Source organism: Trichosurus vulpecula, chromosome 3 (assembly GCF_011100635.1).
Source record: "Trichosurus vulpecula isolate mTriVul1 chromosome 3, mTriVul1.pri, whole genome shotgun sequence".
Taxonomy (NCBI): Eukaryota; Metazoa; Chordata; class Mammalia; order Diprotodontia; family Phalangeridae; genus Trichosurus; species Trichosurus vulpecula.
Window position 1 is genome coordinate 71,055,960 of NC_050575.1, and position 27,878 is coordinate 71,083,837.

The 27,878-nt window shown below is 39.1% G+C and overlaps 1 protein-coding gene across 1 annotated transcript; it reads right to left on the minus strand.

The window, feature by feature from the left end:
• Positions 1-830: 830 nt before the first annotated feature.
• SLU7 (SLU7 homolog, splicing factor) lies at positions 831-26,032 on the minus strand. Its single transcript, XM_036751634.1, has 16 exons — positions 25,915-26,032; positions 16,602-16,783; positions 16,354-16,507; positions 15,849-15,929; positions 15,393-15,557; positions 14,852-14,920; positions 12,602-12,649; positions 8,538-8,669; positions 8,159-8,256; positions 7,918-7,985; positions 7,401-7,540; positions 6,880-7,041; positions 3,090-3,194; positions 2,098-2,169; positions 1,660-1,773; positions 831-1,142 (listed from the first exon to the last, which is right to left on the minus strand). The coding sequence occupies exons 2-16, from the start codon at positions 16,769-16,771 to the stop codon at positions 960-962; spliced, it is 1,761 nt and encodes a 586-aa protein (XP_036607529.1). The 5' UTR covers positions 16,772-16,783; positions 25,915-26,032; the 3' UTR covers positions 831-959.
• Positions 26,033-27,878: the final 1,846 nt, after the last annotated feature.

Here is a 27,878-nt window from a genome sequence, read left to right on the forward strand (position 1 = left end):
TACGATGACAGAAATTTTCATTCATTTATATATGATCAATGCATTCTTTTGGCTTAACTTTTTTTTTCTGTAATAGGGAAGGGTTCAATGCTGGAGTGGAAAGAGATTCTACCTGGAAATGCTGTGTGACAAAAACAAAAAGGCATCAATAAAATTTGTTTTTTAAAGGTCTAAGCTTAAGGCCTGGGAAAGGACACTTGGGTCCAGCAAAGGCAGTAGTATAGTGGTAAAAGCACTGGATTTGGAACTTAAAAGACTAAAGTTTGAGCTTTAGCTCTGCAACTTACTAGCTGTGTGACCATGGATAAATCACTGAACCTCTCTGAGCTTCAATCTCCTTCTCTGTAAAAGGGGTAGATTGCACTGGAAGATCTCCAGTTTCTAAATCTGATGCTACTCCACACAATAACCAACCACAATTCCAAAAGACTCATGATGAAACATGCTATCCACTTAAGACAGGGTCAATGAACTCAAAGACTGTAGGTAGAAATATTTTCTCTTTCTTTCCTTTCTGGGCACGGCTAATGCAGGAATTTATTTTGCTTGATACACTTATTTGTAACAAGTTTTTCTTGCCTTCTCAATGGGGAGAGCAGCGGGAAGTAGGAGAAAAAGAATTCAGAACTGAAATGAAAATAACATTGAATATTATAATTATTAAGCCTTTAAAATAAATATTAAACCTTCAAAAAAAATCACATGATACTGATTTCTTGAAATGAACTGTCGAAAGCAGCTTGCAGTGAATGAATTGAAAGTTCTAGCAAACATCTCCATAATATACTGCTTGCTGGTTTTTCCCCCTAGAGCAGAAAGCAATGAATTGATGAAAGGGTTCCAGAAATTTATTTAAAAGATAGTAAGAATAACAAATGTGGATTTTTCCTTCTTTGTTAACCAAGAGACGAAAAAGAATATATACAAGTAGGGTGTCCTGAATCTCCATCTAAGTCATGTCATTGCTGTCCAAGGAAAGAAGCCATGGGGTCATCTGGCCTCTGGCGTTTCATCCTGTATGCCTCCATCTCCTCCTCGGTAGGCTCTCGGGCTTCATACATGCTATTGTAGGGCCTCTTCCTCTCATCTAGCTGCAGGATCTCCTTGACATGGAGGAGACGGGCCTCCTCAGCATTTAGTGCCTAAATAGAGAAATAGAGAAGTGAAGACTGACACTTTCAGCATGAGCCTACTTGCCCAGTAGTGGCAGGGCAGAATGGATGCAGCACTGGGCACTGTGGCATCAGAAACCAATCAGTTGGCAGCTCTGAAGGAGTTCTTCAAACAATAATTAGAACCCACTATCATTCAGCTTGCCATACTGTTTTACTTTGTAAAAGTCAATTCTCATTAAGAATTCTTCCACTTGTTTCAGCTATTATAGTCAATTTTAATGCATTTTTACTAAATGACAAAGACCAAACAGAATCTGTTTTTCTAGTGTGTTTTCCTAGGCTTGGCTTCAGGTGGAGAGTTAAATCCTACACTTTAAGGTCAATGAGTCGGATTGTTTTCGACAGCTTGGAGACAATGGGCAAGTTCCATTTGCAAACATTCTAAAATTTCTAGGGTAAGGCCTTTACCAAAAACACACTCCTCGGGAATGAAGTTTAGGAGAGGCTTCAAGGAGAAGGCAGTTATATTGAGGTCATCAAATACCTTTTTCAGTTTTTCATGTTTCTTCTTTTCTTCACCCTCACTGTCAGAACTACTCTTCCTGTGTTTCTTCTTCTTTTTCTTCTTCTTCTCCTCTTTCTGTTTCTCTTGGTGAAGCTTCAAGGAAGGATTAAGATGTAGGATTAATGTAGTATACTGAAAAAACTGTATGATGAAGTCAAGTGACCTTGGTTTGAATCTAGCTGGGCAGTTTCCTTAACCTTTTATAAGCCCCAATTTCTTTATCGATAAAATAGCAATAGTACTTGTATGAATTACTGCACGTGTCTGCTGTGAGGAGAGTGTTTTGTAAATTATAAAGTGCTCCACAAATGTGAACTGTTATTAATATGCTCCTGAGTATCAAATACTCACTTGTAGCATTCATTTATAGACTGTAAAGAACACTGGTAACCTGTAAAATGAACAGTCATAGCCTACCTCCATTAGAGTTTTTGGTCTGCTCGCTTGCTCTTCTCCCACGGCATCATCAGGAATATATTCATCTGCATTCTGTTTAGTTAGAAAGGGAAACAAACTGAATTCAACTGGTGTATCATAACGAACAAACATCATGAGAAAAAGATACTACCCACATCGCATCCACCTAAGGAGGGAGTGGTTTTGATATGTCTGACTTAAAGCTATGCTACAGTGGAACAAGCCCTAGACTACAGGTAGCCTGGGGAGGACACATGTTAGAGCAGAGGTATCAAACTCATGCCTACAAAATGCCTGAGTGTGGCTGGAACTAAGTTAAAATGTGATTGGGAAATTTTTAACAAAATAAAAAATTATAACACAGAAAATGTTAGATTGTGGTTTTCTAAGTCTATATGCCTCCCACAGGGATCCAGATCTTTCTAATCGAGCTTGGCCCCTTTATGTTGAGACTGTCCCTTCCTTTTGCATATCTGACCTTGGCAAAGTCACAAATACCCTAAGCTTCATAGCTATAAAGTATGGATACTAACACTCATGTGAACATGTTTTGTTACAGCAAAATATTAACCATGCATTACAATCTTAACTAATCATATAACTGTTTCTCAGATTAGGATAGGGATGGGGACTAGACCTGTGACTTCAGTGGTATAGACAATTACTAGTTGAGGAAATGCCTTCTACCAATCCAGGTTGGCATTGTCTCTACAACTTAACAGTTTTAGAGTGTTGTCTGGGGGCACTGAGAGGTTAGATGACTTGCCCAGGGTCACACAGCCAAGATGTTTCAGAGGCAGGACCTAAACCCGTGTTCACTGCTTCATACTTGGCTCTCTATCCACTAATACCAACTTGCATCTTTTTAAAGATCAAAATGTAGGGTTTCCTGAAAAGAATTCTAGAAAACGTAAAGACAGGCAGTAAGAATGAGTGACCCTAATGTTTAACAGTTATCAATCTGCAATGTTTCTAGAAAAAGGGATACTCACAGCAATTTCCTTCCCAGCTTCTCCTGTACAGTAGGAAAACTTGACAAAGGAGTGACAGCACTTGTACCCCCATCTACCTTCTTTCCAGTAGGAACCCCAGATATGCTGTAGATGAGAAAGACATTATTGAAAAATACAATATATGCTACTTTCCAGAACAATTTAGCAAGAGGGATAAAGGAGGCAAATGAGGGTTAGAGATCTTTTATACAGATTTTACTGTTTACTTTTCTAAGTGTGATGTTTCTGTTACATGATCAAAGATGAACTAATAAAACTTCACTAACTTGGGCTAGACTAAAGTTAACTTCTGCTTAGCAAACTGTTTCTATACCGACAGGAAAATGAATAATATAATCAAGATTTTACTGAGTATTTGAAATAGCACCAATTTTGAAAAATATTCTCAAATACTTATGAAGCATTCATTCTAACTTTTGTGAACCTTAGTTTTTTCATCTATTAAATATGGGTATTAATGCCTGGCCTACATACTTCACAGGGCTGGGAAGATAAAAGGCAACAATGGATGTGAAGATGCTTTGAAAAAAGGAAGTCTTCTACAAATGTAACCTGCAATTTAGAAACCCCATTCCTCTATCACAATGGATCTTTCCAGTGTCAATGGTGACATAATCATCGCTAAATCCAATGGTTTAAGTCTGGACCACGTCCTCCTTCTCTATGCCCTCTCTGCCCTAACCTTCTGTGATAGTACATTCTCATGTTTTTTCTCTCTTCTGAGCTGAACTACCATACCCATTGCTGGCTCTCCATCTTTCTTCTTCCTCCTAAATGTGGGTGTCCCTCAAGGTTCTGTTGTTAACCCTCTTTTCCACTCCCATGGTTTCCATGATCAGTTCTATGCAGATGACTCCCACGGAATCACAGACTCTCAGAGGTCACATCTACTAGCCTAACCCATAACTGAAAAGGAAAACTCTATTCTGCCAAGTGGTCACCCAGACTTTACTTAAATACATCCAGTGAAGGGGAAGCTCACTCAGGTGGTTCATTTCACTTTTTGACAGTGCTCATCATTAGGAAGTTTTTCCTTATATCAAAGCAAACTCTGCTTCTCTACAACTTCCCTGCATTGCTTGTAGCTCTACCCTCTGGAGTCAAGCAAATGAATCTAATCTCTCATCTATGTGACAGCCCTTCCAACCCTTGAACATGTCCACTATGTTCCCTAAACTTCTTGTCAGTTCCAACTCCAACCACTCCTTTTCAGGTCCCCATCTATCTCCAGACTATTAGAATAGATTTCTAACTGGTGTTCTTGCCTCTTGTCCATCCCTTTTCTAATCCATCCTTCACACTGCTGCCAAATTACCTTCCTAATGCATCACTTTGATCATATCACTTCTCTACTCAAAGACCTTCCCTGGCTCCCCATTTTTTAGAAAGGAAACTGACAAAAGGAGGATAATCAAGATGACTGGAGACCATGAGGTATAAGGATTAGATAAGGAAACTGGAGATGTTTGCTTTGGAGAGAAGAAAAGGTAGCGGGGCTATGACAGCTGTGTCCAATATTAGAAAGTTCATCATATAAAAGAAGGGTTGGATTTTCTTTGCTCCTTTCCAGAAGAGAGAACTAAGAGCAATGGGGAGAAGCTGCAGAGCAACAGACTGTGGCTGATATAAGTAAAAATCTTCCTAATGATTAGAGATATCTAAAAGAATGAACTGCATGGGGAGATTCATCAGAAATAAAATTAGCTAACACATCTACAGCATTTTAAGGTTTGCAAAGTGATAACATGTGTTATCTTATTGGATCTTCACAACAACCCTGTGAGGTGGGTACTGTTATTATCCCCACTTTACAAATGAGAAAACTTGCCCAGGGTTGGTCACACAGTTAGGAAGTATACACAACAGGATCTGAACTTAGATCTTCCTGACTCCAGGCCCAGAGCTCTATCCAATATGACATGTGGCTACCTTTTACAAATCTAGATTTTACAAATTTAGGTTATCTAATCTCAACTGAGTATTCACCATAAGACAATCCTTCTAATTGATTCTCTAACCCACTCCCCACAGAAAACTGTTTCAGAACCTCTCAAATCACAAGCCACTCACACTCTCCCATTCTCCCTAGCTCAGGATCCCACCTCATACCCTAAGAAAAGAGACTATTCTCTATGAGCTTCTTCCTCTCGCCTTTTCCACATCTCAAACGCTCTTGATAGTTATCCTCTATTTTCTCCTCCTCCTCCTTTACTCTAGTTTCTGATGAAGAGGTGATCTTTCTTCTCCACAAAGCTAACTCTTCTATATACACCTTTGATCCTTCCCCCGTCTTCTGAATATTGTTCCCACAATCATCTCTTTGATCTTCCTAATTATCTATCTCTCCCCATATACTGGGCCCTTATTTGCTTACTTTTTGCATCACTTTTGAGCTATCATCTTGTCATCCCTTTGATGACTAGATGAACTAGAAAAAGTTGTCAACATCAGCCGCTCCCACTCTAATTCTCTGCTCAACCCTTTCCCGTTTGGCTTCTGACCTCATCGTTCAACTGAAATTGCTCTTTCCAAAGTCACGAGGGTTCTCTAACCATAAAGTTGGATGGCCTTTTCTCATTGCTCATCTTTCTTGGCCACTATGAAGCATGATGCTGCATCATTCTCTGCCTCTGTGCTGGGCCCTCTTCTATTCTCTCTTTACATTCCTATTAGATGGCCTCATTAGCTCCCCTTGGGTTTAATTATCATCTCTTTGCAGATGACTCCCTGATCTATGGATCTAGCCCCAGCCTCTCTCCTGGGTCCAATTGTACCTCTCTAAATACCTACTTACTGGTTATTTCAAACAGGATGTCCTGTGAGCACCTCAAACATGACAAGTCCAAAACGGAACTCATTATCTTTCTCCCTAAACCCACACCTTTTCTGGACATCCTGGCCAAGAGTACCACCAAATGCTGCAAATCTCCTAGGTTCTAAACTCCAAAATTATCCTTGAGTCCTTACTCTTCCACACCCTACATATTCAATCAGTAGCCATATTTTTTGATTACTACCTCCATAACATCACTTGCACCTGTCCCCTTTTCTCTATGTACTAGTTTAGTGCCATGACCCCCTTATGCTGAGACTATTACAAGAATATCTTAATTGGTCTCCCTGCCTCATGTCTCTTCTCTACAATCTAATATCCTCCCAGCTGTCAAAGAAGTTTTTACTAAAGCACAGGTCTGACTACATTACTACCATAACTCACTCAATTACAATGGCTTCCCATTGCCTCCAGGATCAAATATAAGCTCCTCTGTTTTCAAAACCTTGCACCACCTGGCCCCAACCTCATTATACTTACTCTCCTTCCCACACTCTACAGTCCAGGCAACCTAGCCAACATGCTGTTCCCAACACATAACATTCCATCTCCTGTCTTTTCGCCTCTGCACTGGTCATCCCCCATGCCCGGAATATCCTTCCATCTTATCTCCACCTCTTATGTCCTTTGGCTCAAGTGCTATCTTCTACATCAAGCCTTCCCTGATGTCCACAGCTGGCAAAGATGGTAGTAAAGCGATGGTGTGACTGGGATCTTAAGGCTGGCAAATTGGAAAGAGAAGCAAGGATCCAAGTGTGGTATGACAACTAATATGCTGGGTAGGATAGTCTCAACGTGCCAGTCTCTAATATGGGTCAAAGAGTTCTTAAAGGGACAACTGCTACCTTAGCCTTATTAGCTACATTAGCTAAGACAGACAAATCTGCAAACAACATAAAGCAAGAGCACAAAGCAGTTCCGATCTTCTGAGCTTACTGTGTGATTGTTGATCTTGACATCCTCTTCATACTTAGAGCAGGCGATAGCTCGCTCTTGTCCTTTGATGACTGTTCCGTGTCTTGAATATTCCACATAGTCTTCTGTTTGAGCTAACAGTAACTCAGAGGGGGGAGCATCCAGGTGTTCTTGACCTCCATACTGAAAAAGAAATTATGCCTGGTAAAATATGTTGAAAGCTTTTACTCCAACAAATGTAAGTCATCTATATAAATCAGTGAAATCTTAAAAAAACTTTATTTAACTCTTGAAAGAAAAAAAGCAATAGATAAAAGTGCAAAAGAGACGGGTAATAGCACTGAACTTTTAACTACTAAATTAAAGATATTCTAGAGTGGTATAAAAGATTATAACTGGTAAAAACACAGACAAAATGATAAAAAAAAGCTGTTTATACAAGTAAAAGATTTTAGAATTTAGCTAATATAAAGCAATATATATTAAAAAGAATTTTTCTTTTGACAGTATTGTTATTCAACTTCAGTTTTGGCCAAAATCACCTTCTCCAGGATGCTTTCTTTCTGTTGTTCTTTGAAATCTTCTTTCTTGACTTTAAATGATTTATACAGCAACTCCAATTTTGTTGGATCTGCTTGGAGATGCACTTCAGACCCTTTGTCATAAGCTTCCCAGGCAAACACTAAAGTGAATGAAGATAATGAAAAGAAAATTAGTTATTAGCTAAATACTGCATTCAGAAAACACGAACTGAGCACCTGCCATGTACAGGCAATGAGAGGTGTCAAAGAAACTATAAAGATGAATAGGACCTTGGTCCTGTCCGAAAAGGACTAACAATATGGTTGGCAAAGGGGAAAAATATTATATTTTGAACATTTACATGCATTATAGTGGTACTGGTATACTTTTGGCCAGGGATCATTTGATTTGACTTCAAAAACAAGACTTAAAATATTTTTTGGCCAATATTTTCACTAGTTGATCCATCAGAAAGCAAGTCTTTTCTTACAAGAAAAATTTTATACCATCAAGTTCTAATTTGATGAAAATACTTACACTGTGTTTGCGCCATTGAAATTGTATCTCCAGTGTACCGAACGAAATTGTCTCCTGCATAACTAACTCTAAAAGAACAAAAACCAGATTTAATGAGGTTGACTTCTCAGAAAAGTAGGTTTTTCTTTCCTGATCTTGTCACATTATATTAATTTTAATTAAGAGTTGTTGATTCGTCTCACCTTCAATTTGAAATACCCTCTCACCCTGCAATGTGCACACAAACTTTAAACATACTTACTCATCAGGATTCTTTCCTGCATTGGCATAGGGATTCTCTCGCATTGCTCTTGTTTTTGGATCATAATAGGCAGAATTGGGATCTAAATTTCGCAAGTACTAAAAAAAGAGAAAGAAAACACATGGAGTATTAACATTTACTTGTACAGTAAGAACTTTTCAATCAAGTGGTGTACAGCTGAGAAAGTTAGAGGATAGGATGCACAGCACTGGAGAAGGGACAAGAATTAGTTATAGATGGTAACTGTTCTAGGCTCTCAAAGGCCTTGCCTTAGAAATGTTCTTACTCCTAATAAAAAAATTCCATCACAACTATATCTAAATTAATTCTGGAATCTGTATTTTTAATGGGTTATAAATTAAGACAATTTAGAGCTTACTTTAGCAATGTCTTCTCGAATCCTAAGGTTCCGGACTGTAATTCGTCTTTTAGAGTCAAAATTCTGTCCAGGCATATCAATATCATCTGCATACTTATCTTCATCCTCATCTTCACTATTATGGTCTCTTTCCTAAAACAGAACAGAATTAAAACATGATTAAGAAAAAGCATCAGAGTTTGAGGGTTTAATTTTAGGTTTGAGTGAGTCCATTTGAAAAATACCAAATCAGTATCAATTAATCAAAAGATAATTACATAATGTCTACTTTGTAGCAGGCATGGTAAATACAAAGATGGATGTGAGATAATCTCTGCCATCAAAGATTTTACCTTCTCTTGAGAGAAACAAGATGCAAAAATATAAATTAATACAAAACACAACTACACAAGTGATTTCACTGGCAGAGGTAACTTCCGGATGAGGAAACTCCCCCCATCAATGCAGATCAACATCTTTTCTGTAACTTATAGGCTTAAGAATTTGCCTAGCAGGTGTTGGCAAACTACAGCTCATGGGCTAGTGACCTGTTTTAACATTTTTAGATGTAATAAAACTTTATTTTAAAATGTAAAGACCATTTCTAGCTGTACTCCTTCTCCATCTCTGCCTTTTAGAACATTTAGCATCTTTCAAAGCTCAGTCACATACCACCTTCTCCATTAAGACTTTATTGAATCCTGACCTAGAGCACTAAGAGGTTGTGACTTGCCCAGTGTCAGACATAAAGCTGGTATGTGTAAGAAGCAAGACTTGAACCCTGGTCTTCCTGGCTCCAAGATCATTTCTCTATCCACTATATCACACTGCCTCTCTTAAATTCAAGTATACACAAAGTAAATACAATGTAATTTTATTTGTGAGTGTAACCTAGTACATAGGGGAATGGGGGAATCAGGAAAGGCCTCATGTAACGGTGGTACCTGACCTGAGCTTTGAAGGATACTATGGGTTCTAAAAGGCAGAGATGAAGAAGGAATACATTTCAGACATGGGAGACCAAGACACAAATACGGCATATAGAACATTGTAAATAAGGATCAGCAAGCCGGCCAGTTTGGCTGCAATACAGAATGTTTGAAGAGGAAGAATACGTGAAAGGAAGTAACGGGTAATAGTGCTGAAAACGTAAGCTGGACTCAGATCAGGAAGGGCTTCAAATGCCAAAGAGAAGAGTTTTTATTTGATCTCAGATGCAATAGGAGGCCCCTGAAACTTTTTGAGAAGGAGAATGATCTTGTCACTGTGCTTTAGGAACATCATTTTGGCAGCTGTGTGGATGCTATCTGGAGAGGGAAGAGATCTGAGGCAGAGAAAACAATGAGGAGACTATCTCAATAGTAGAGCTGATATGGCCCTGACCTGGTGGCAGATGAGTGAAAAGCAAGGGAGAGATGAGAAATGTTGTGGAGTGAAGAGTGCCAGAACTTCGTAACTGACTGGATGAGAGAGGAAGAGTCGAGGATGATTCTGAGTTTGAGATCATGAATGGTGCCTTCAATAAAAATAGGAAAATTGGGAAAAGTGAGATTTAGGGCGAAGATAACAAGTTCTGTTTTGGCCATGTCAGTTATGAGATTCTATGGGACATCCAATGGGTCTGAGATATATATATATAGAACATCCAGGTGGAGATAATCAGTAGGAAACTAGAAATGCAAAATAGACTCAGGAGAAAGATGGCTATCTTAAAGGTAGATTAGGGAGTCATTTGCATAGAGATGACAGTTTAGCCCATCAGAGCCAATGAGGTTACCAAGATAAAGGGTGCAGAAAGAGAAGAGGGCCCAGGAGCCCTGGGGGGGGAGGGGGCACACCCACCTACACACCCTACACACAGAGTGTGAGACACGGATGATGATACTTTGAAAGAGACTGAGCAGTCAGACAGGAAGAGAGATAAGCATCACAGAGCGATGTCATGAAAACCAAAGGAGAAAAGAGCACCCAGAAGGGAGGGTGGTTAATAGTGTCAAATGATGCAAAGAAGTCATGAAGGTTGAGAACTGAGGGGAAAAGCTTATTAAATTTAACATTAAAGAGACTAAGAGACAAAAAGACCTTGGAGAGAGCAACTAAGTAACAGAGACTGAAGCAAGACTGTAAGGGGTTGAGAAGTGATAAGAAGAGTGCAGATGGTTTAAAATCACAGGTTTAGAACTGGAAGGAACATCACAGGTCATATAGTCCAGCCTCCCATTGTACAGATAAGGAAACTGAGGCCCAAGAGGGTTAAGCAATATACTTAAGGTCATCCAGGCAGTAAAATCTTGCTATTAAATGGAAGGGAAAGATATAGAACAATATAGATGGGTAGGATCAAGTTAATTTTCAGGATGAGGAGATTTGGTAATGTTTGTAAGGAATAAAGAAGGAACCAGCAGACCAGGGGTGGTTAGAAATTAGGGAGTTGGATGGGATGATTCAAAGAACAGCCTGCTGAAGGAGAAATGAGGAAAAGGATTAAGGGTACATGCAGGGGGGTTAGCACTGGTAAGGAAAAGGAGCTTAGAGCAAAAGAGAACAGAATAGAGACAATGTTGATATGATCTGAAGTGCGGAAATGGGCAACACAGTAAGTGTGTGACAGATGGCTTCAATGTTATTAGTGAAATATTTGCCAAATCAGGGGTGGCGTGGCTTGTAGAGACAACAGATTTGACATAGATACTGCAGGGATACGGATCCAATTCATCAAGGAAGGGTAAAAGGTTTGGCATGCTTAAGGACCTAGCTGACGGGGATCCACTCAGCATAGTCACATGACTTCCTTTAGCAGTACTCAGGACCAGGCACATGGGGCAGAGAAGGCAGATGGTGAGGAATAGTCCAGGGTTAAGGTTGGGAAAGGAATGAGTGGTAACAGGATAACTGATTCAAGAGGAGAAGGCACTGTAAAGCTGAAATGGTTAACTAAAGAGACAAAACTGTGAAAGGAAGAAAATGAAGCCAGAGCAAACAGTTAGGATTTAGGAAAGAAGGTAGAGGCTCTGGTGAGGACGAAGTCAAGGGTTAGAAAGGGTGAGACATATAGACAGATGGAAGGACAGGAGGTTATAGCTGGAAGAATTTTCCAATTGTGGAAGTGGAACACTTATGAATGGTGACAATGAGTTCAAGAGCATGATCTTTCTGTGTGTGTGGCTAGGGTGAAATGAAAAGATGATAGGAGTTGAGTAAGTTAATGAACTGGGAAGCGAGGGTATTTGAGGAAATAGCAACACATAAATCAAAGTCCCTCAGTATAAGGACAGGTGATGGAATAGAGAAGAATGCAATAAACCAGGTAATTAACTTCTTGACAAAGGACAGAAAATTACCTGGGGACCAGTAGAAACAGTCACCAGGGACTGAACTGGGTGATATATCAGTAAGGACTATACCTCAAAGGTACAAAAAGAAGCAAGATGCAACCCTACATCAACTAGACAGTATGGATCCTCCTCTCCCCTCCCATGCCCGCTCCCAGGGTTGAATATCTTGGTGGGGCTTCAAAGATGGTAATAATAATAATAATTTATACTAATTAATACTGGACAGAGTGCCATGGGATGCAACATCTTCTGAGGAAAGTCAAGTTTCTGATGAAAGGAGTGTGAGAGGAAGTGGCCTAATATGAGGGAATTCTAAGTGGAGCCATAGGAGAGAAGATAGGTTTTGTGGAAAGCAGGGGAGTGAAATAGGGTGTAATGTTGTTTAAGGAGGGCAGCAAGACAAATGGCAAGAAGTCCATGATCTGGCTGGGCCTTGGTGTCCTAGTAGGATGGCACCTGGCCATGCATAGGGTATTGAGGTGTTGTTTGATTTCCTCACATTCTAATCAATAGCCTGTGGTTTTGTTAATCAAGAAAGCTAAATTTTAAACATGATGGCTTCCTAGAAATGAAAAGTTAATATTTTCCTTAGGAAAACATAACCCAGGCACTATCCTACTTACGAATTTTCAAACTATAGGTATGAATGTCATACAATCACATAGGCTATTCACCCCTTCTCCCCTGAGTCAACAGTAACAATGAAAATTCAAGGTAGGTCCAGTTATTTCTGAGGCAAAAATTTCCTACCGTTTGAGAATTTGGTTCTTCTTCTCCCCACTGATGTTTTGGGGAATTCTGCATTAAGAAGGAAAAAAGGATTTTGTAACTTCTGAATGTGGACATATGACAACACATACTATAAGACTTCTAACATCATTAACATTCTCTCATCATATTAATATCTACTTTGTCAAATATTAGGGCCAATAAGAATTCTAAATACAATTATCACCATACCTATTTTAACTGCATTACATTATCAATAGTCAATATTATTCAAAACTATTTACCTTGAGCTTAATCATTTAAGTCTATTGTTTAGGCTTATTATTTAGAATTCTATAAATTCCCAATGAAGCATTTATAGAAAAACAAGCATAAGAAATACACAGGTGAAAATAAAGTTGGTTGTAATATGCATCAGCATAGGAAGTACCCTATAGATGAAACTGTGGATACATCAAAGAATATTTATTTAAATAAACATTACTGAGTGCCTGTTGCTGCTGTTCAGTCAAAGACGCTGGAGTACTTTGCCATTTCCTTCTCCAGTTCATTTTATAGATGAGGAACTGAGGCAAAAAGCGTTAAGTGACTTGGCCAAGGTCACACTGCTAGTAAGTGTCTGAAGCTGGTTTTGAATTTATGAAGATGAGTTTTCTTGATTCCAGGCCCAGCATTCTATCCACTGTGCCACCTAGCTGCCTTGTGTGCATAAAATTTAGTGCATATAATAAACTATATTTGCTATCAAGTCCAAACAGTTGATTGGATCAGTGGGTATAGTTATTGCTCAAGCAGGACTTATAAACATTGGAGGTTCAAGTAGCCAATTCAGACGTAATAGTTTTTAGGTTTAATTGCAAGCAATTTCCAGCATGTATGGCAAAGACAGCACACAGGCTACTTGCTGCTGCCAAATAAACTTTTTTCTCTCCTTGGAACTACTGCCAGGCTTAGGAGTTAATGAAGAGGCAAATACACCGAAAAGTTATTAAAAACACTATTCAAAGATTTTCCACAGTATTTTATGTAACCACAAAACAAAAAATCCACCTCACAACTAAATGAACAAGATAGATTGTGATACAATGATGTGATAATTATGTAATACTTTAATTGAGACCCAGGTACATAAAGAAAACTGGAAAGATCTCTACGAAGTAGGTGGGGGGTAGGGAACTATAAGAATTGTATATACACTACAATGGAGAAAGAATTCTTTCTGAAATGATTCTTTTATGTATAAAAATCAATTAGTTTAAGTGTAAAAAGTTACCAAGAATGTTTAGTTGTACTGATATTCAACATGTTTTTAATAAAATATTTAAAAAAGTATTGACTCCCACGAATTCCCTTTCCTGCTTTGTGAGTTGAGATCAGGAGTTCAATCTCTCCTACCTCTATAGTCTTCAAAAGACATTTATTCAACATGCTGTTCCATCTACCAAATGCCTAACGGAAAGGAGTTGGCACCTTGGAACAGTATTTTTAAAAGACGGCAAACCTTACTTTAATAGCGTAACAAACAACATATCCACAAGTTGCAATTTCAACAAAGACAATATTGTTGAGATTATCCTAAAGCTCTTTTTAAGGAATTTAGACCTAATACTGGGTAGCTGGAGATTTAGCAGAAATTTTCTTAGAGAGAGAGAGAGAGAGAGAGAGAGAGAGAGAGAGAGAGAGAGTGAGTGTGTGAGTGTGTGTGTGTGTGTGTGTGTGTGTGGTGTGTTTGTGTGTGTGTATTCTGGGTAGGGAAAATGAAAAATGTATGGAAAGGAAAACCAATGTCCAACCAAAAAAGACAGGTCATCTAGCTTCCTTTTCATCTTTCCATTAACTACAAAAAATTACTACCCCAGTGGATTCTGAATTACAAAACAGTTGGAGATTCTGTTTATTTTATAATTAACAAAGCGTATAATTTCCTTTTTGACATTTTGCTTAATAGTTCAAATGTTTACCTATGTTACTAATTGTCAGTTTTCTTAAAGTCACTGTTAATATACATACTGATAAAAAATGTAATGGGGGAATAATAAAAGCTATGAGATATTTTCTTGCTTTCCCAAGGTATAAGAGGAACTAAAATTGGGTCTCCAGATGCTACAAACACTTTGCAAAATACAGTACTTGAACATGAAAGCCTATGATTTTATGTACTAAAAACAAATCCTGTATGAGGAGTATATTGTGGGCAGTTTACCTTGTAGCAACATTAAATAAACTTTTGCCAAATACATTTTCATTGAAAAATAAACAAAGGTTACTTACCACCTGTTCCACTAACTTTCCTGAGGCTAATTCTTCCTGCAGCTTCTGAGCTTTCAGTGTACGTTTAGCCTATAGAACAGAAACATTTTAAATCACAAACAAAAATATGCAACCTTTTGACAAATTTTTTTAAAAACCCTAATAAATAACTAGCATTTTACTATTTTCAATAAAGGCAGGGAACTGGACCACATGATCTCCTACCAGCCTAAAAAAATTATGATTATAAACATAAAATGAACTACAACTTTAGGTACTAAATAATCTCTAACTTTTAATCTATCAGTTCCTCAACTTGGGCACTAAAATTAACACCTAAGAAGTGAAAGACAAAACATTCTTGCTGGTTGAGTTTAATGTTACTTAATCGGTTAAATCCACTATTACTACTTTAACTTAAAAATGAAACACAACAGCTGTATGCCATCCTAGACATAAATCTTCTAAATTCATCCTATTTTATTAATACAGAATGTGGAACAGAAAACAAAACGTATATTCACTCATTAGGAATTATAGAAAATCAGAGAATTTTACTCACCAGGTCAACTTTGGCATATTCTTCCACAATCTTCATATGCTCCTCTGAGTTGTAGCCATTCCACCGATCTCTTTTACCATCATAGTCAAACATAAGCTGAGGTTGTATATGTTCATCTGGTGCTATGTTAGTTCCTGTGAATTTGGCACCAACACGTCTAGGTCTCTAAAAAATAGCATATTATTTTATCTTTTCTTAAATAATTGCATTCTAAAAGAAACTTTCATCTCATCTTTCTTTCACATAGATTAGAATGACACCACCACCTTAGAAAGAGTAACTGTTAGTAACTTTGCCTGACTAGAACTTTCTGATGATTCTGATCAAATTTTCTCAAATCACACTTCTATGCACTAAAAAGAATGTTATAAAAACCCATTTTCATCAGTTCTCAGAAAAATAAAACAAAACAGAATCTCTGGCAAGAGTCTCCAAGGCCTTCAATACAAAGCTTACCTCGAAGCAGTCTTTTTTTTTATGCGTCATAGCCCCACAGTTTTCACATGCTCCTTTGCGATATTTTGTAGTCACAATATTCTAAAAATGCATACAAAATACATAGAATTGGTTCTATCCGGATATGTATGGTACAGAGTTTGTCTTCAGAACATGCTCCTCAAGATGTCTCTCATGACAATGGTACACTAAAAAACCGAAAGATCTGACATGATAAAGTAAAATACTGTTGGAATAATTACTAATTTGGGCTAAATTAGAAAAAAAGTCCTCAAAAGGAAAACAATCCGGTTGACATTTGGGACATTTACTATAAGGGAAAGTTTGGAGGATTTGGCAATACAACTTTAGATAATGAAAGACTATAAGCCAATGTTACACATTATATGAATTTTAAATTTCAAAACATATTTCTATTTTTTAATTATTCCTTAAAATAATTTTTGGGGGCATTCTGTTCACGATTTAAATTTTTTCTACCAACCGATACCCACAGTTCACATACCTCTTTTACGCCCCTCTTATACCACTCTCCAGATGAACTGTACTCTTTTTGTTTCTCAGGTTGGGGTCTCTGATGCTTTAGTGTGGGTCTTTTTGATGGATCTATATACCATGGCACAGAGGAGATGTACTGCGGAATATGAGGATTGATATCTCTGTGGTGAAGTAAAAGTTAGAAAGTTCAACGAGGTAGAAATTAATATGAGTTAGGTATAAATATGCTTTTTCAGGTGAACTTAAAACACTTACTTTCCTTCCTCATCTACTTCAGCTGGGGCATTACCCAGCTTTCTTTGTTCTTCTAGCTCCTTCTTCTTTCTCCAGTCTTCCCTTGTCATTTTCTTTGGCTCTTCCAAACCCATGTCATTTGATCCCCCTGGGGGGCCAGTGTTTATTGCTTCTGTAACAGCAGCCGACATGGTCCTGGTTATCTTTGAGGAAGAAAAATAACTTAGATTTGATGGAGGTAGTCTTTCATTTTATCATTTTTAAGCTACTCTTCAGTACATGCCAATAATAAATAATCCTGAGGTTTTATATAATCTCCTGAATTTTTATATTTCACAGCTCCTGGTTCCTTCATACTAATAGCACAGGTATATTAATGGAAGTCTTCCACTGATTTCACATACCCTTAGCACTTATTATACATATACATTCATATATGTGTGTGTGTGTGTGTGTGTGTATCTGAATCTATAAACCTGTACAAAAAGTCCATAGGAACATAGATTTAGAGCTAGAAGGAACTTTAGAGATCATTTAGTTCAACGCCCTCATTTTACAGATGAACAAACAGGTCCAGTGAGGCTAACAGATTTGCTCAAGAAAACAGGTATTAAAGTTGCAGCTGGGATTCAAGCTCTGGTCCTGACTCCAAGTCATTCTCTCTTTTAAAAAAAGTTGTTTTTTTTTTTTTAAATTCTGAACTTAACAAACACCAAATAAAATGAGCAAGTCCAGATACAAAGTAGAACAGGAGGAAGACTGTACATAAAACAAGAAATCTCTACTATATATATAGCTTGCATTTCTTTTTAAGTACATATATAACAAATTCAACATGTTAATTTTGAAGGCTGCTCAGCTTGCCTGTAGTTATCTCTGGTTTTCCATCTATTCTTTTCTATGTGTATGCACTTAAACAATGTTTCAATTACTCTCTTTACTTTATTTTCATTTGCTACATTCCTTCCCTCACTTCATTCTCCTTACACCATGCTGCCTCCCTCCTATAAACTGAGGCTCTTATCACATGTCCCTCCTGCCTACCTTACCAAGGCTTGGCAGGGATTATTTTCTTTCTTTCCAGCCAAAGCACCAAATGTACCCTTAGTCCTGACTGGGGTCTCTTTGAGTGGTACCAACTGCATGGAAGGGCCAAGTTGGTGAGAATCCTTACAATGATTTTAATAAACATGTCATTAATTCCCAACATGTATAAAACTATGTACAAGGAGCTACTAGAGGTAATATTAAGAGACAAATCTGCACTAAAGAAACTCAAATACTAATGAAGGCAGAGGAGGAAGGAGTACTTTACAGGCATGAGAGATGGCTTAAAGGAACGGAATGAGAGTCAGAAGTGAATTCAGAGGCCATTTGATCCAACTTGTACCTGACTTCGAATACTTTACTGTAGGAGTGTCAAACACCATCCTCAACACCCCTGAGTATGGCCAGCCCAAAACAAATTAAAATGTAATTGGGAAATATTTAACAAAACAAAATAAAATTGAACAAAAATAATGTTAATATACAATTTTCTAAGTCCCTATGAAAGACTAGAGATCTTCAACAAGCTGCAGGCTGGCCTCCTGTGAGGGGGAACTCTGAGACATGTAGGGGTAAGCAAGTATAGCACAAGATTAAGGAGGAGGAAGAATATGAAATAAGGCTGTAAATATAGGTTGGAGCCAGACAAGAATAGGCCCTGAATGGTAGGCTAAGGAACTTGGCACTTATTCTTTTTTTTTAAATTAATTTATTTTTAGTTTTCAACATCCACTTTTCTATGATTTTGAGTTCTAGATATTTTCCCCCTCCCCACGATAGCATGCAATCTGATATAGGCTATACATAATACAATCAGAGTAAACATATTTCCACATTAGTCTTGTTGTAAAGAAGAATCAGAACCAAAGGAAAAACCACAAGAAAGAAAACACAAAAACAAAAAGGGAGAAAATAGTATGCTTCAATCTGCATTCAGACTCCATAGAGTCTGAATATTACTGTGCTATAAGAAACAATGAACATGATTAATATAGAGAAGTATGGAAAGACTTACATTACATGAAAAATAAAGTAAGCAGAGCCAAGCAAATATACACAAAGACTGTAACAATGGAAATAACCACCACAAAACAACTGAAAGCAAATGTTAAAAAATAACAAAAGATAAGCTTGGCTCCAAAAAACAGAGGAGACACGATCCTCAATTCCTTCATAGAGGAAGGGACCCAGAGGTGTGAAATATTGCATAACACCATCATATTTCTTTCCATGTATTGACTGGTTTTGTTGATTTTTTTCTCTTCTCTTTTCCTTTATTAATTTTTTGGGGGGCCACTTTACAAGGGATATCTCTCTGGAAAGGGACAGGGGAAGGAAATCAAGAGTTGGCTGATTTTGCTGAACTTCTTCCCCCTACTCTTCGTTGTTCTTTAAACTTTGTCATAAAGAATGGGGGAGGTGTTTCAACAATCCGGCTAGCAGCTTCTGTGGGGGTGTAAGATCCACCCACAGCCAGCACCCGGAAAGCTGCCAACAGCACAGGTTCTTTTGATCTGCTTAACTAAGGAAAGCAAGGTGAAGGGGTTGACAAGTTTACTTTAATCCAGCATACAGACAGCATTCACTTAGTTCAGGAGAAAAATCCAGCACCCTGAACTTCAGAACAAAATACAAACAAATTACAAACATCAACAGACAGACCCAATACAATTCATAGTTACCAACATCTAGGTTCAGCCCGAGAGCTCAGAACAAGGGCTGGCCCAGAGTCACGAGCCACCACTGATGCGGCAAAGAGCTCCAAAGAAAAGACAGCCAACCCCTGGTTTTATATCTTTTTCAGCGTCAGGGGTGAGTCACACATGTGACTCACTCACATGACCTAGAATCGTCACAAAGAGGCGGACTTAAACCCACGTGGTCTAAAAGCCTCTGCTGTCCCAGACATGTAAACTAGGCCCTCCCTGGAGTTAGCCCCACCTTGGGCCCCACCTCAGTTGCCAATCCACACCCACATAGGCTTCACACCTATTAGGGGTTTGGGCCTGGGGCTTAGCACCTAGTAAGGCTCACTGAATTACTCAAAGAAAACAAAGGCCATTTTGCTTACCAACACAGGTGGGGATATCTGGAAGTGAAGGTGATATAAAAACAAAATAATCACTAAAATTAAGATTTTTTAAAAAAGTCAATAGTATATATGATCTAGTAGCCAAAAAGATGTGATTTTTTTGGGCTAAGAGAAGTACAGTGTCTAAGAAGAGAGAAGTGATAGTCTCTTTGTATTCTTCCCTGTTCAGATCACATCTGGAATACTGTGTATAATTCTGTGGGCTATATTTCAGGAAGTTTATCAACAAACTGTTCCCTAAAAAAGTCCTAATCCAAAAACTTATTAAAGAATGGAAGTGACTCTGCGTTATTAAAGGGTAAGCCAGAGAAGCTCAACGTCTGACAGATTTACCAAGCTAGGAAGGCTTCTCTAATACAGTTCTGGCAACAAGTTCTGTCTGCTGTTTTGGGGACCAGCCTAGCTGAATACAGAAACCCTTTTCATCAGCAGATTGGCTACTAGCTGATTAATTCTTTGGCCACTATATTCCATGAAACAATGCTCTGTAGTCCTATGAACTCTTGTAGTGATGGTGGAAGAATGGCAGAAAAGGGGGCAGTGGCTACTACATATTATATGGATTTCAGAGGATCTAAAAATATTAATTTAGCTGCTAGTATTCTCCAAGTATGAAACCTCTGTCCAACAACCAGTAAATTGACATAATAGTGGAGGAACTGTGTCACATCCATAATGCTACTCGTGCTATAAATAAAACTCACAAGCATAAAGAAATTGTTGATGAATGGAAGGATGGCTCACTGATTTCTTTCTCCTTAGAGAAGTGAATACAAAAGTTGGCTTTATAATGTGGTCAGACAAGAAATGCTATTTCATGAGACAATTTGTTGTATTGCTTTGGAGTGTTTATTATGAGCATTTGAAAAAAATAAAGGCCACTATGAATATAATTGTATGTGCCAAATCTATTTCAGAAGGTGAAGTAGTAGTGAAAGACTACAAAAAACTTAAGAGCCCTTAAACCAAATTAACATATACTTTCATGTTCAATGACTTCAAAGAGATGATGGACATGGCACAGAATGGCAAAAACAAGTCTTGGAAAATGTGATACAGGATTAACCTGTAGATGACAAAGATGCTTCATGTTTGCATACCATAAAGACCTTTAATAAGAGATGTAAAAGGAATTAGACGTGATGGGCGCTGATTATTATAATAAAAACAAAACTATTATCTTAGGAAATAGCTGGTTTTACTGATGTGGTCAATTCAGAATCAGTTATCTGTATGCAGTAAGATCATCAAATGATGAGTTAAGGTTAAAGTGACACCAAACTAAAAGGATAAAGATAAGAAGATCTTGTAGACCAGGGGTCCTTAACCATTTTTGTGACATGGAACTCTCTGGCACTCTGATGAACCTATGGACCTCACTCAGAATAAGATCAACTCTCTTTTATAACAACAATAATAGCTAGCATTTATATAGAGCTTTGCAAATATTATCTCATTTTATCCTCACAACCCCTGGAAGTAGGTACTTATCTTTATTTTACAGATGAGCGAACTGAGACAGAGGTTAAGTGACTTGCCCTGTGTCACACAGCTAATGAGAGTCTGAAGCTGGATTTGAACTTAGGTATTTCTGACCCTTGGTACAACACTCTATCCATTTCACCACCTAGCTGTCTCTCTATAAAATAAAATACAAAGGAAACCAAGTATATTGCTGTAAATACATAATTTTCCCCCATACAATTTCAAAAACCCCCTTTCTCTACCCCAATCTATCGAAAGGACCCACTGGGGGTCTGTGGATGTCAGGTTAAGCGTTCCTATTGTATGTAATTACAGTAGTACAAAATAGATCTATTTAAATTAGCTACTGACCCTGAAAAATAGGAAAAGGATAAAAGATATGAAATGGAACAGATCTGCTGGCCTTTCTATAGCATCTACTCTCATAGTTAAGGATAGTGGTACCACCACATTTGGACACTATCATTAACTAAGTGATATGCTATGTGAAGAAGTAGAAATCACACTTCTAAAGATGAGTTAGAGAAAAGCAACTGGACCTGAATAAACATTACAGAAGTACAGAAGAAATCTATACTTCAGACAATACAAAAGGTCCTAATCAGGTAATATTGGGAAATGCAGATATTGTAAAGAACAAAAGTGATTAACACAAATTTTTAAAAAATTAGGGCAATGAAGAGATGTTATTAACTATCAATCTATACACCTACTTTCTCATATCTATAAAAACTTTATGAAAATGATTTATGCACATTATCACTGATGAATGTATGAGAAAGGAACAATTAGACTTAAGATTATTTCCTACAGCAGAACACACCATTTGATTATGAGGTGTAAGGATGACAAGATTCTATTTTGTTGAATGACAATAAAATAACATTCCTTGGCAGTTTCGATATTCTCTAAAAAGGTATCCCATATATATATTAAGATTATATAAGCTTCTCTGATAAATGGAACCACAGGAGGTAACTTTGTTCAACGAGTCTCTTAATATAAAAAACAAACATGGTAACAGGAAAACATGCAGGACAAGGTGTTCATCACTGTTATGGAGGATATTCTTTGAGAAATCCAGATGTCAGGGAGATTTCCTATATATGAAGAGGTTTTCCAGATAAGTTGACAAACGTAGATCACATGTACCCCACAACACTCTTGAGTGCTGCTGGAACCAGATTACAATGTAATTGGGAAACATTTATCAAAATAAAAATATAACAAAACAGATATTTATAATGAAGTAAACATGTGGCCAGAGGGATCTTTACGTATGCATTAGTGGTTTTCATTACTATTTCAGTTTGATACCACTGCTCTAGATTCTCCTGTTATGAAAGGCATTGAGCTTAAAGCAATGGGTCCTGGAACACTGCAAGCTTCATCAAGTGAAATTCACAAACTCTATAAAGTGACTGGTCTGGCAGTTTACAAAGAAAATTCAAGTGAATGAAAAACTTTTACTGCTCAGATTACAACATGCATTTGGATTGAATTAATGTGTCAGTATCTATATCCTTGAAAGTCACTGAAGATTGACAGTGAGGTGGGCCCCACATCACAAAGGTAGAGGGCTGTGGGCTGACTTACTTTTGCAGTTTGTTCAATAATTACCAGACAAAACCTTAACACAAAAAGCCACAGTTCTTAAAAAACCAACAACCCAGTGATGTTATATAACTTCAAATCACAGAATACTATGATTCTGAGGATTCCGCTTTGGGGACAAATCAAAGGATAATGGGAAAAAGTATGTTTGGAATGCCTATGTCAATGTGATACCTGACCCTTTGTAATAAGCTGGAACATGGTCTAGGGGCATGGTAAACGAAGGACCAAGACTTTAGGAAACTTGGGTCCAAGTCTCAGCTCATGCCACTACCTAGGTAAAATTACCTTGGGAAAATTCCCTCCCTGAGCCACTTCTTCATTCCTTCAGTAAAAGGACTGGAATAAATGATCTCAAAGAGATAAAAATCAATGAATTTATGAAGATGAAATTGCTGGAAACCATATCATATGAAATACTTTTGAAAGAAATGGGCATATTTAATCCAAAACAAAGAAGACTTAGGTAGGCCAAGTTAGCTATCTTCAATTATCTAAAGGGCAGACTTAGAGAAATGGGATTAGAGTTGCTCTGCCTGCTCTCAGACTACAGAACCAGGAGAAATGAGCATAAATTGGCAGGACAAATATTCCATCTTGATTAAAAGAAAATCCAATGACAAATAAACTTAACATTTAAAGTAAGGTTGTAGAGTTGACTGTACCTTCTAACTTTCTGTCACTTAAAGGTCCCCATAAGAAGAATAAGCTTAAAAAAATAAAAAGAATAAACTTTCTCTGGAGACAGTGAGTTCCCCATAATTAATTCATTCAACAAGCATTTGTTAAACATCCTTTTTTGTGTTAGATACTACGAGAAACAAAGACAAAAAAGAAATAGTTCCTGCCCTCAAGGATCTTATATTCTATTGGGTAGAAACATGTATATCTAAAAATATGCAGAAAGTAATTTCCTAAGGCAATCCTTAGCAGGGGGGAAGAAAAGTACAAGTCAGACTTTCTGAGTGGCACTCTGCAGAACTTTTTTTTAAATTAAATTTTATTTTTTTCAATCAATGAAAATACACCTTCTTTGAAAAAGAAAGAAAAACCAAACTTTGAAAGAAGTGAGGTGAGGGAGTATATGCAGTGCAGGTGAGCAAGGAGTATAATGCATGCAAGAAGGGTGACAGCCTGTGTACAAAGGCACAGAGATGGGAAAAGCAAAGTCATATGCATGGAGGGAGCAGAAGCTATACAACCACTCCTTGGGGATGGCGTGGACAACATTTATGCTTAGGTACAGGTTAGCCATGAAGATGATGATAATAGCTAGCATTTAAACAACATTGTAAGGTTTGTAAAGTGCTTTACAAGTACCATCTTATTTTATCCTCACAACAATTGCCACTTTACAGATGAGGAAATTGAAGCAGACAGAAGTTAAGTGATTTGCCACAGTTAGTTAAGGGTTTGAGCCGGAATTTGAACTCAAGTCTTCCTGACTATGGCTGACCTCCAAGCCTCGAATGCTCTGATGGGGTGCTTGTGCTTGGACCCCAATTTCAAGATCACACTTCTCCCTAGCCTCAAAACACTATCCCTGACAGTTTTCTCCTCAGCTGAAGGACACTATGCCTAGCAATTACTCATGAGCGGATCCCAGTAAGACAAACTATCTTTCCCCTTTACAAGAACAAGCTGATCTCTGAAGAAATTCCTTTGAAAAACAGGACTATCTTGTAACCACAGAATTATCATGTATTGATTCCCACTGTCATCATATATAATCCGGAGGTCAAGCTATAGACACCAACTCTCAAAGCTATCTTGCTACAGACATAACAGACCAAAATTACACCCCTTACTGAAACCCCTTCCCCTGGTTTCTAGTAGTGAACGACTCCTGTGAACAAGGCTGTATGTTACCACTCAATTAGCATGTCTGCCAGACAATCCACTACTTCTCCTATATAAACTTTAGCCTCATTCCCGTTAAGTGGCAAGTTCCCTAAGATGTCTGCCCACCATACTGGCTTTACGATAAACCTTTGCCACCTTCACTTGAAGAACGCTTGAGTCCGTGAATTCATTCCAGACGACCCTCTCCTGCACTTCGTTCCTTGAGGGATCCCTGAACTCCTCAAACAGCATCACTACTGCTTCTCCTGCCACCTCCCTGACTTCCTTTAAATCGTAACTAAAATCCTACATTCTACAGGAAGCTTTTCCCAACTGCTCTTAATTCCAGTGTCTTTCCTCTGTTACTTATTTCCTATTTATCCTGTACTGTATATGGCTGCTTTGTATGTATGTTCGCATGTTGTCTGCCCCATTAAATAAATAAGTTCCTTAGGGGCAGGGATTTTGCCTCTTTTTGTATCCTGAACTTAGCACATGCCCGGCACAGAGTAGGTACTTTATACAAGTTTACTGTATTGGCTCCAGGTCCACCTCTGTACACCGCTCAATCTAGCTGTCCGATGACCTCTTCTCGCCCCCACCCCCCACATCCCACCCTAAATCTGGGGCTCTGTGAGTCTGGAACCTGCAGCATGTGCAACAGTGCAAAAGGCGCTGGCAATGGAGTCGGAAGCTGTTGCCCGACTCCTTTCCACGCCCTTTGGGTTTTCTTTACAAAGATACTGGAGTGGTTTGCCACTTCCTCCTCCGGCTCATTTTACAGACAAGGAAACTGAGGCAAACAGGGTTAAGCGACTTGCCCAGGGTCACACAGCTTACTAGTCTCTGAGGCCAGATTTGAATCAGTAAGATGAGTCTTCCTGACTGCAGGCCTGGCACTCTCTCCACTCTCCCGCTCAGCTGTCAGAAGACCTGAGTTCAAATCCCTCTTCGAACACATAGCAGCTGAACACCCACTAACCTTCCCAGGTTAGTGTCATCAAGTTTCTTCATCGGTAAAAGCGGATGGGGGTGGGAGAGGGTCTGGCCCAGATACCCCGAGGAGCCCCCAGCTCCACACCCACGATGCTCGTCCACTCATCCCGGGCCCTCCACCCGGCTCCAGGCCAGTTCTCTCCTAGGCCTCCAGCCTAGTTCTACCTTCTTGCCCCGGAGGCCACTGGGAAAGGAAGCAGAGAAGCCCCGGGCCGAGCTCTGGTGGCCCCGGTCCCACGGCAGCCCAGGAGTACTCACCTGGTGACGCCCCTACGTCTGCCTAGGGGAAGACCCCAGAGGAACAACCCGCCGACTCCAACCCCTACCCGGACACACTTTTACGGCGGTCAAGCCTTGTTTACATCCGGGAACTTCCGGGAGAGTTCCCACAAGCCACTGGGGCTGACGTATCTTAAAGAGACAGCGACATGTTTGCCCTCGCCGCAGTGGCAGAGGCGGACATGCGCAGTGACTGTGTTAATCTTAAGTCCCTCCCCCTCCGGGTCTCAACCCGCCCATCCTTTTCTACAGCTCGTGGACGGAAAGTTCAGATTTATTTACAGAATACCAGAAAGCTCACCCTCCCAGGAAACTCGTGTATAACTTGGTCATGAGTGTTTTTAGTACCACGTGTGATCCTGTGTCAATTACACTAGGCAGCATGGGAGAGAGAACTACGCTTTGTTCGGCAATTATATATTAAGTTCCAGTAGGGGTTCTAGGCTTGCACAGGACCTGAACATGCCTTCGTGGAGCTGGCAGTGTAATAGCTCGCTCAAAAACCTCAGGGGCTCCGCAAAACTAACACATCAAAACAATCCTACATTCTCTGCAGGACCCCACACCCATGAACCCCTGGCTTCTGTAAAGGAGCAGAGAGAAGCATCTTCTTGCATCTTTTCTTTATTCTCAAATACTGCGTCATAATTTCACTGCACTCGGTTCTGATTCCTTTGTTGTTCCTATTTACGTTATTGTAGTCACTGTGTGGGCGGCTAGGTGGAGCGGTGGAGCCTTCCTGGGTTCAAATTCAGCCCCAGATAGCAGTAAGTAGTGTGACCCTGGGTAAGTCACTTAACCCAGTTTCCTCATCCGTAAAATGAACTGGAGAAGGAAATGGCCAACCACTCCGGTACCTCTGCCAAGAAAACCCCAAATGGGGTCATGAAGAGTTGGACAGGACTGAACAACAACCACAAACCCTTGTATACATTGCTGGTTCTTCTTATTTCACTTTGGGCTCATTTTGTTATGAGTAATGCTTCTTTGTATCATCATGTTCATTCTTTCAGCACAGCAATAATCAATTATATTCACTATTTAGCCATTCCCCAAATTGATGGGCATCTGCTTTCTTTTCAGTTCTCTGCTACCACTAAAAGGGCTGCAGGGAATATTTTGGTGCTGTACTTATCTTTTAAGAATCTGAGCTGGTCCATAATTTCCATCGCTCATCTCTTATATACGTCTACACCACTGTTTCAACAATCCAGCTAGCAGCTTCTGTGGAGGAGTAAGATCCACCCACAGCCAGCACCCAGAAAAGCTGCCAACAGCACAGGTTCTTTTGATCTGCTTAACTAAGGAAAGCAAGGTGAAGGGGTTGACAAGCTTACTTTAATTCAGCATACAAATATCATTCACTTAGTTCAGAGGAAATAGCCAGCATCCTGAACTTCAGAATAAAATACAAACAAATTACAAACATCAACAGACAGACCTTGTCTGATTCAAATCCCAATACATAGTTACCAGAGCTCAACAAAGTCTCAGCATCTGGGATTACAAGCTGGAGGGCTCCTTAGCTACGGCTGCAGGTCTCCTCATCAACACCATCTCGAGAGCCCCTGCACAAATGGCTCTGTACTCCCTTCTATGTAGGGCTTCAGATGTCATGTCATCTATGACCAGCTGGTTCGTGAGTTGGCCCCTCCCTTTAGGACCTTGGGAGGTTCACATCCACATAGATTAGGTTAACACCTAATAGAGCACGGCTCTGGAGTTAACACCTCCCCTTAGCCAGCCCCGCCTTGGGCCCCACCCCAGTCACCAATTCACACCCACATAGGTTCCACACCTAAAAGGGGTTTGGGCCTGGGGCTTAGCACCTAGTAAGGCTCAATGAAATACACTGAATTACTCAAAACAAAAGCCAAACTCTTCAAGGGCACTTGTTGAACTAAGTGCTAAGGAGCCCATTTTGCTTACCAACACAACCACCT

Excerpts from the sequence above, each read along its gene's own strand:
- SLU7 (XM_036751634.1), bottom strand. The coding sequence starts at position 16,771 with ATGTCGGCTGCTGTTACAGAAGCAATAAACACTGGCCCCCCAGGGGGA. Across the intron at positions 15,558-15,848 it reads AAAAAAAAGACTGCTTCGAG|AGACCTAGACGTGTTGGTGC; the intron begins GTAAGCTTTGTA and ends GCTATTTTTTAG. Across the intron at positions 7,986-8,158 it reads GCAGGAAAGAATCCTGATGA|AGTTAGTTATGCAGGAGACA; the intron begins GTAAGTATGTTT and ends TTGTTCTTTTAG.